This window comes from Triplophysa rosa, linkage group LG22 (genome assembly GCF_024868665.1).
Source record: "Triplophysa rosa linkage group LG22, Trosa_1v2, whole genome shotgun sequence".
NCBI classification, from domain to species: domain Eukaryota; kingdom Metazoa; phylum Chordata; class Actinopteri; order Cypriniformes; family Nemacheilidae; genus Triplophysa; species Triplophysa rosa.
This window is the reverse complement of record NC_079911.1, coordinates 14,476,132-14,485,531: the sequence shown is the minus strand read 5'-3', so window position 1 is coordinate 14,485,531 and position 9,400 is coordinate 14,476,132. Positions and strand designations below refer to the sequence as shown.

The 9,400-nt window shown below is 39.0% G+C and overlaps 2 protein-coding genes across 4 annotated transcripts; both read right to left on the bottom strand.

Moving 5' to 3' along the window:
- Window positions 1-37: 37 nt before the first annotated feature.
- On the bottom strand, window positions 38-4,135 carry thap12a (THAP domain containing 12a). The gene is made up of 5 exons (XM_057321237.1): window positions 3,874-4,135; window positions 3,177-3,297; window positions 2,502-2,582; window positions 2,368-2,407; window positions 38-2,245 (listed from the first exon to the last, which is right to left on the bottom strand). Exons 1-5 carry the CDS (start codon window positions 3,960-3,962, stop codon window positions 348-350), a joined length of 2,229 nt encoding a protein of 742 aa, XP_057177220.1. The 5' UTR covers window positions 3,963-4,135; the 3' UTR covers window positions 38-347.
- A 232-nt stretch (window positions 4,136-4,367) lies between these two features.
- si:ch211-266i6.3 (cytoskeleton-associated protein 2) lies at window positions 4,368-8,356 on the bottom strand. 3 transcript variants are annotated; one of them, XM_057321337.1, is made up of 8 exons: window positions 8,224-8,356; window positions 7,549-7,618; window positions 7,026-7,448; window positions 6,631-6,926; window positions 6,184-6,517; window positions 6,035-6,095; window positions 5,668-5,935; window positions 4,368-5,585 (listed from the first exon to the last, which is right to left on the bottom strand). In XM_057321337.1, exons 2-8 carry the CDS (start codon window positions 7,576-7,578, stop codon window positions 5,297-5,299), a joined length of 1,701 nt encoding a protein of 566 aa, XP_057177320.1. In that variant the 5' UTR covers window positions 7,579-7,618; window positions 8,224-8,356; the 3' UTR covers window positions 4,368-5,296. The 3 variants fall into 3 exon arrangements, with proteins under 3 accessions (XP_057177320.1, XP_057177318.1, XP_057177319.1); XM_057321335.1 differs by having other exon boundaries at window positions 6,631-7,448; XM_057321336.1 differs by having other exon boundaries at window positions 6,631-7,448; window positions 7,549-7,615.
- Between the last annotated feature and the right edge of the window lie 1,044 nt (window positions 8,357-9,400).

Genomic DNA, 9,400 nt, shown 5'->3' with positions numbered 1-9,400 from the left:
CAACAAAAAAATGGCCGTTTTATTTTACCATTCCAAAATAAAACTTTTATTAGGTTTGATGTAGAATGAAACCAGTTACAACCAGTTGAAATGACTACATTTTGCATACAGAAAGAAAACGGACTACAAAATACGAACAGAGAACCAAGAGACAATCATAAAATGTTCAAATCAATTCAAATTTAATTTGGAAATACACATTTATATACACAATGTTAAATCCTGCTAATCCTGAATCACTGTACATAAAGGCAAAAGTAAAAAAAAGGTTATAGCTGCAAAATTACAGTTTTAGATAATTTAGATCATTTTCATGTGATCATACAGATCTGATCTGATTCATGTAATCAATCGCATTTCTCTGTTGGTTCACTATCTGGGTACATTTTTAAGTATGTCTCCACCATGGTGTCCAAATCATGCTTGATGCCACAGTTAATATGCAACAGGGCCGTACTCTTATTTCTGTGATGGGCAGGCGTGTCTTCCACATACTTCTTTAGTCGAAGATTCGCAGTATTGCATTTGTCGTCTGTCAGAGCGAAGACTGGCAGACTATGAAGAATTTTCAGTAACGCACACACATTGGGAAAGAACTTGGCATCAGACAGCTGAAGCGTTTCATAGATGTTAGGTGGCAAAACAACATCTTTAGTGCCATGCTTCCATTTAATCTTCCAGCAGTGCAACTCTGCAGGAAAGGTGTCAGGGTTCGGCAGGTCATTTTTGTACATCTCTGCACTGGTCTCCTCTGACGTGTTAAACTTCAGCTGCCCCATGATGGCTGGCACGATCGATAAGGACTTCAAGGCCTTCAGATGGTTTTCAGAGAAAAGATCCGTCAGCTCTTTAATGACATGTGTGACCACAGGAATGGTGATGTTTTCTTTATAGTAGGTCTCAGGTTGGATTTCCTCACCAGTTGCTGGGCGTTTTCTAAAGAACAACCTGGGTATTTTGACTGGTATTTCAAGAGCTGCGGCCAGGTTGACGGCCTCCTCGAACCAGAACTCATGATACACCTCAAGATTCTCAAAAACTTCGTTTAGGGAATGCAGAACCGCGGTTAAACTGGTGGCTGCAGCGAAAACCTCATTCGTCTGTCCTTGCAAATTCTTCCCGAAGGCTCTAGAGAAGGACAGGGTGTTTTTAAGCACAACTAGTGTCATAACAAATTCAAAATCAGCCAGTGCTTCAGATATCACGAAGGCATTGTGTGCTATCTCATCGTTCCATTTGTGGTCTTCATTGTCATGGACGCTATCCATGCAAAGCAGGAGGGACTCAAGGAGGTCAACAGCTATTTCAAATGCATCATGCTCCTCGGTCCATTTAGAGTAACATGCTTCTTTGAGGATGCTGATTTTCTCATCGTTTCCCTGGTAGTAGATGGAAATGGCGTTCTCCAGCTGATTTAGAAGTAAGGGTGACTTACTGAAAAATGCTTCCAACTTTTTCAGTGTAGACATGACGAGATAAACACCCGTGAGGGTCATACTGTTTGCCAGGCAGATGTTTAGAGAGCAGTTGGAGCAAGGGGTGAGAGTCGCTAGCGGGTATAACTCGGTTATTCGGGCCACCACTGCCTTGACCTTCAAAGTAGACACGCCAGAGCAAAAGTATGCTTGCCCTCTGCAATGCTGCATATCCAGCCCATATTTCTCTGTCACTTCATCAATAAACCTCTTGGTAATAGCCTCTACATCACCTTCTAAAAGCAGGAACCCAACAAACTCTTCTCGAAGGCAGTTGCTTTTGTCCACAAAACGTACAAACAGCGAGAAGTGACTCTCTCCAGCAACCTCAACCTGACTGCCAATGACCAAACAGAAGAAACAGCCCTCTTTGACCTCAGCTAAAAGCTCATCACGAGCACACTTTTCAATCACATCCAGCATCTTCTCTAACTGAGCGCTGGAGCAATACTCAGAGTTTACAGCTGACATCTCAAACCTTTTCCTGAGGGATTCATCGCCTGCATTGATGCGGTACTCCAACAGTGCCTGGAGGTTGCTGGAAGTGAAGCTTTTGCTTTTGGGATCTTTGTCGGAGTGTCCATTTAGAGGGATGTTCTGCACGCCCATCATCACAACAACATCAAACAGGGACTTGAGATGTTCTTTATTGAGCGTTTCTTCATCAACAGCCTGGGGGCCACTGTCGGCCCCATCTCCATTACTGCTCTTGCTGACCTCTTGTGATTGCGCCTCACTGGTTTTTTTGGTAGTGTCTCCTGCCTCGTCCACTGAAAAAATAAGTTTAAAATTAACTATAATTTACCAGACAGAACATATATGTATGTATGTAGACAAATAACTACACGTTGCAAGATTAATAGTCATAATCCACACATTGAAACATACTTACATTTATCTTTCTTTGCTTCAGGGGCATCATTATATTTTGCCTGTTAAATACATAGCATACAATTCTTTAGTAAACTATTTAAATGTATTATTTGAGCACAATTAAAAGGACTTTAAAACAGCATAAATCCTTACCTCCTGATTTGGCCGTTTGCGGCAAAGATCATCAAATATAGTGGGTATCGCACTGTCCTTCAGAACAGTCCTGAAAGGGCTCTGGATGATAACGACAATAATATGTAATACACATATAATGAAAATGTACATGATTTAAAAAATATTAACTATAGATAGGCAGTTGCATGACAAGTTTTAGAAATATGTTACAAAATAACAAATAATAACCCACTAGTAAACAGGGCCTTTTTATCGCTATTATACATGCAGTTATTTATTTGTCGTTTTACAAATGTATTTGTATCATACCATAGGACTAATTATGTACATTACAGGGATAGTTTAACCAAAAATGAGAATTCTTTCATCATTTACTCACCCTCTTGTCATTTCAAACCTGTATGACTTAAGTTTCTTCTGCAGAACACAAAAGAAGAATGTTGTTACCGAACAACAAAAATATCTTCTTTTGTGTTCTGCAGAAGAAATAAAGTCATACAGGTTTGAAATGAGAAGAGAATGAGTATGATGACAGAATTTTCATTTTGGGTGAACTATCCCTTTGAGTTAAAATAGAAATAGAATAGTGAATAGAAATAATGACCAGTCACAGCACTTTAAAATATTACTTGCATACAATTTTTTATCTAAACTTTGAAAAACAAAGTTCATGCGAATGTAATGGTAACTTACAGTTTTCGTTATCAAGTTAGGTTCAAAGTGCCTGGCACACAGTCTGTGGTATTTGTTCAGATGGTCAGGTGTTTTGTCCTTCAGATCTGAACGACTGCAGTTTTCCACCCATTTCTTACATCTAGAGGATAAAGAAACGAACAAAAAAATGTACTAAAGAAATAATGCAACATGAAGTTTAGGGGCACTGACATATTGATATAAAATGACAACTGTATTGCATTGCAATTGTTTACTTCTGATCTGTGATAAGGCACACATTTATCTTTAGCATACTGCATTGTTGTGGCAACTGAGTATTGCATGCTAATATTTCTTGTGTAATAAAAACATAATCTTTACTTGACTTTGATTGTAATGCTGCACTGTACCATGCTCACGTAGCGTGGTGAGCTAACAAACGTAACTCTTATCTGTTATGTAGAAAATATTAAAAGTGGCGGATTTAGGCTGTCCGTTGAACAACTTGGAGATCAGTCAAATGACTTTGCGTTGTATAACTCGATTCAATATCGGAGAGTTCGTGCGTTTGCGTACATAAAGATCAGTCTGTCACGGAGCTAACCGGCTCTATAAAGCTTGATGTTTTGTATGCGCTGTGTGCACCAATATAAGTTATGCAATTTATTAATGCGTAGCTCTGTCGACTCGGTTGTCAAAGTGACGATATATGATGTGTGAAAACGTGTACACTTACCTCTCTGGATCCCGTGGAAACCTAAAGAACGCCAGAACCGAGTGCGTGCTGTTCCTGGTACAGTTTAGCGCCGCGCAGAAATTAGGCATTGTGCGTTCACCCAGAATTCAATCCTAACGCTGAATCGAGTACATCCGACTGTATAGGATAATATTCCGCTCAAAAAGTTTTAAAAATCAAGTTTGATGGACTAATAAAGCGGTAAATTAAACTGCACTCTAGTGCTTTGTGTGGCCTGGAGGTGAAGCGCGTTGGAGTTCCTTCCCCGCCCCACAATGCTTTGCGAGCTTACCGCCAGTTCAAATTATCAGCCAATGAGAGCGCGTTTAGAGGAAGAAATGGCGCCAGTTAGGAACTGGGTGGATACTGGATAGATTTGAAAATGCAGTTCTCAGTTCTTCATAAACAGGGTTAAGACATTAATACAAATTAAAGCCGATTTGTCCATTATGTTAAACAATGACAGTCAAAATGGAGTATTTAGATAACACTCAGAAACACTTTATTAAGATTCATGGTGCATAAACAATTTTTTTGGTTCAAATTAAAATACAGCAAATGCTCCTGCCTTTAAAAAGACATAGTCAATAACGAAGTATTAATGAAATTCTTTACAGATAATAATTGCCTAGCTCAAATGTTAAACTTTCATTGCATGTTCAGGAAGAAATTGCACAAGTAAAAAATGATCGGTAACAACTGTAGCGCAGAGTACTTATAACATCTAAAAGAGATTCTGTTTGTGGGTAAAAAAAATCCTTTGTTCATTCTTTTGATACTTATCTCTTCTAACTAAAACTTCCACAAATCATATTTTTACAATAAAGAACACAATGTGATGTTAATGTTATAAAGTACCCAAATAGCTTTTATATCCACAATGAGTCAGGAACACACAGAAACCTCTGACCTTCATGTTAACATGGCATAGATACAGTAGAGGTTTTCACAAATAGTGCTTATAAATTATATTATTCTCCTTAAGCTGTTCAGCCTACTAATACCGTTAACAGTTTATTCTATATAGCAGCCCAATGCAACAAACACTTAAATATTACAATATTAAATTATTAATAGTGTTACAATTTTATGCCCAGTGTTATGGTACTTCTGTTGTTGATTTGTTATTTAACAACAGAATTCTGTTATTGTGGTTATTTGTGTTATTTTTCTGTTAGGCTTTCACCCCCTCTTGAATTTTTTTTCTAACTAGCATTAACAAATCTTTAGATGTGACCTTTTGTTTGTGGTGCCAGAACAGCTGTAAAAACGTATTTTCTTCTAATAACCCTTAGATATACAAGGGGAGGACGTGAAACACATAAAATGGTTAAGATGCGAGCATTACATGTGCAATGAGTCCGATTCTTAGGTTCACAACTCAAAAGTGATCCCTTCTAAATATTAGATCAGCTTACAGTCCTTAACTGCAAACTTTTCCAATGGCTCCAGGGTGATCAGGAAGGTCCTCCATCAGGGCGGGGTTTTTTCTGTAGATGTACGCATTTGCATCTGCATCTTCCAGTTGCACCAGCTCGGCCAATGAGGAGACACAAGTGTCGTGGTCATTCAGCATACCTGGCAGACGTGAGGACTTGCGCTGGATCCGTGTTGATCGTCGCACAGGAGTAAGGAACTTCAGGTCTTTAATGGTGCTCTTGTGGCGTGAGCCGCTGCCTGGAGCAGATTGGCATTCGATTCTCTTTTTCACACTAAAAGCATGTGAAGAGAAAGAAAGATGTATAAATGTCGTGCACATGCACACGTCTAAACAATTATTTTATCCCTACTTACCTTTGAAGATATGGAGTTGTTTTCACACTGTACTTCACAATGGAAGCCCCTTCCATCTCTGGAGTTGTGGTACTCATCTCCTCCTCACTGTCCTCACTCTCATATGGCTTCTTCTCTTTTGCTTCTCTGTCTTCATGCTTTACAGCAGCCTCCTTACAGTTTTCGTCTTCCTCCAGTTCTTCCTCTTCCACAATTTCAAACACTTTGTCAGTTTCCTGGGCCTTCACATGCACTTCCATCCTTTCACCTTCCAACTCATCAGCTGTGCCTGTCAAAGAAAGACAAAAAATAAATCACATCATACCTTTTAGAGCACAAAGATGGTTTACTTCTGTATACTTTCCTGCATAAAGAGAATAACACTCACCCTCTGTATATGATGATGGTGTTTCCATTGCCTCCAATTTATCACACAAGTTAAGTATAACCTATAAATTGCAAAGTAAAATAGAGATTACAATTATAAATCTCTATGTATACATAAGACTATGCAATAAGGATCAGTATGATTCTTACAGACTCCATCCTGATCTCTGGGTTGACCGGCAGATCCATATCACTGTTGTCAAGCAAATCTAGTGTGGTATTCAAAATATTACTTGATCTGTTGGACTGTACTGGTTTGCTGTCAGAAACTTTAATATTATCGGTCTGGCTGTCAGGCTTCTTTTCATGAGCTGGTTTTACAGACTCAGGCTGGGTAACAGGCTTTGGCTGGGCAAAGCTGGTGGTCTTGGGTCCAGGTTTAGACAGTGGAACTGGTTTGCGTGAATTGGTAGGCAACGTTTCTAAAATTGGAGGCCTCTTTATAGTCTTTCCCTTCGATGCCAGCCACTCTGCAAGCTTTGCCCTAAAGAAGAATACAAGGATTCTCTACAGTACAAAGATGTAGTACATAAAATGGTATGTACTGTATGACTGACTACTATAAACCATTCTATTAAAACGTTTTATAAAACTCACCTTCTTTCATCAGCCGTCTCCATTTGCATCCTGTACTTGCTGACTGTACTGGTGACAGGCCTGCAGACTTTCTGTTCAGTGTTTGTCACAGCAGGTTTGGGTTTAGCCCTCTGTACCACCGCCTCATTCTTCTTTGAGTCAATGGGTTTGCTGGTGACCAAGCACCCTGTAGTTAGAGGGGCTGGCCTGGGAGGAGCACGTACCTGGCGGGGACCTGCTGGACAGACGGAGCCTAGAACCTTCAGAGGGATCTGTTTTTGGGAAACAGACTTCTGGACTGGTTTTTCTGCAACGTGCTGAGGAACATCAGACACAGATTTCGGTCTTGATAGAAAAGCAGAGTTGAGTGTTGGTCTTATGGATGCTGACAGGGAGGTGACAGACGTAGATCTTACTTTAGGCACTTTGGTCAGATCTGGCTTCGAAATCGCTTTCTTTTCTGTGGTCTTCACATCACCACTGGGTTTTCTGAAACAGTCTATTTTAGACTGTATCACACGGCCTTTGTACGTACCAGGTTTGGATTTCTGGAGTATAGTAGGTTGTTTTTGAACTTCTTCCACAAGCTTTCTGGTTCTAACAGATTGCTGGGTACGGAAGGCCTGACTTAGCGTGTTCCGTTTGGTTGGGTTGGCATCATTGGTGCTGGTCTTTGGCCTTGCATCTTTTTCCTTCTCTCCTTTTCCAGAATTATCTCCCTTACCATCATTCTTAGATTGAAGGAGTGTAGATTTACACAATACTCTTTGTTTTGAGACGGTGCTACTGATGCCCTGTGTTCTTGAGCCACGAACTGGTTTGGTGTTCTCCTTGTTACTCTGCACACAAAGAATTACACAACACAATTTATTAAAGTATATTTTATGCATTTGTAGTGATTTGTAGACCTAGTGGTGGACAGCTTTTTTGTCAAGTTACCTTTCTCACTACTTGCTCCATTCTTTGCATTTAACAGTGCAAGCACAGCTCTGGAATGTTGATCTCCCTGCTGAACATGAGATACAGTTTATAACAGAAAGATGAACAACAAGCATCTTAAAAAAATTACAATATTTTCCAAATACTAAAAACTTTAAATATTTGAAATGTACTATAAACAGTAACCTCCCTTACAACAACTGACCATCATTTTAGCCCATTAATGATAGTTTAATTATGTTATTTTTATTTGTAGCAAACCCATAAATGTAATCTTTCTACAGTGACCAACCATGACATGTGCAGTAAAACTACGCTAATACAAATGCGCCAAAAACATGATTACGTCACTTTTATTATAGTTAACGATATAATAAAATAATTATGTAAACAATAGCTAATTTTCCTAAGGGCTAACTCCACGAGACCCTTTTTAAATCTTGGGTTCTTTTCTAAATGTGACATTTTAAGTATTTGTCACACATATAATCACTTATAATACACCTGTAACGTTAACGGCGTTTATCGAAGAGCGTCAACTAAATACATTACTTACATGCATACCTCAACAAATCTAATGCGCAAAACGCTGCATTAGATTTTACACTGCATGTCCCACATCATAAAAGCAGTCACAAACAATTTAAGATGTCTGATAAAATAGCGTCTACGTACCTTAGTCTAAGATTTCTTAAAACAGTCGGGTAAACCAAATGTCAAAACCTGAGTTTAATTCAGGAATGTTTGCGAGAAGAACAATCGTCCAAACATGCAGGCGTGCAGCGTTTGAAACTGATTTGACTTTGGCGCGGCGGCCGCCCTGATTGGCGATGACCGTTTGTGAGTCACTCTAGCCAAACATTTGTATTGGCTGATTCTGGTCATGTGACCAAGTCGGTCCCACCCGCTCGGGAAGCTGGGCGACGCCTGTTTAGTTTGAATGAAAATAAAATTCCTCTCATAACTGTTCGGTTTTGCAACTGTAACTGTTGAAAATAGTGAATGGTTTAATATGTAGTACATTACTTACTTCATAGAATTCACATAACACCATTAATAAAATAGCATAATATTTGTTTCAGAAAACATTGCATACAATACTTGATCACAACCATATCTCTGCCACATAAATACATACTTTTTATTTTTGAACAGGACTTTCTGTCCGAAAGGAGATTAGTAACTGACAAAGTTCATGCGTCCTCAAGCTCTTTATGAGGCAGTTGATCATCATATTGCACCACTAGATGGCAGAAGATTCCGGAGTTTTAGTTGATGTAACAGCTCTTTTCTCAGAATGAAAAGATATTAAATACCCCTTTCAACGGTATGCAGGTGAAATGTGCCTTTATTTCAATGTGTCATGCTGAGTAAATGAGAATGCTTTCAAATAGGCTCCATCGGGGTTCCACTTTAATTAATGCAATTTTTAATTCATGAGGCATTCTGCTGACAAGATTATCTTTCTTGACAGTTCATTATGAACTTTTTTATTCTAAAGATGTTGGACAAATAATTGTATTGTGTGAAGAAACTGAGCACTATAGTGGACCATTTGAACAACCAGTGGTGGAAATAGCCAAGATTTTAATTTACTGTATTTAAAACATACACACGAGATTTTTCATTTTTGAAAGAGATTTTTCATTTTTGGGTGAACTGTTCCTTTAAGAAGCTACACAAAGATTACAAACTAGTTTATGAGGGGGCAAGATACCAAGAACTCTTTAAAGCTCAGTATAATTCTGAAAGACCTCTTTATGGCATCAGAGCTGTTGGAGTGAGTAATGGGCACTGTACAATAAGCGTGGGAGCAATGGACCATTGACTGTTGCGAGACAGTCGTACAGTT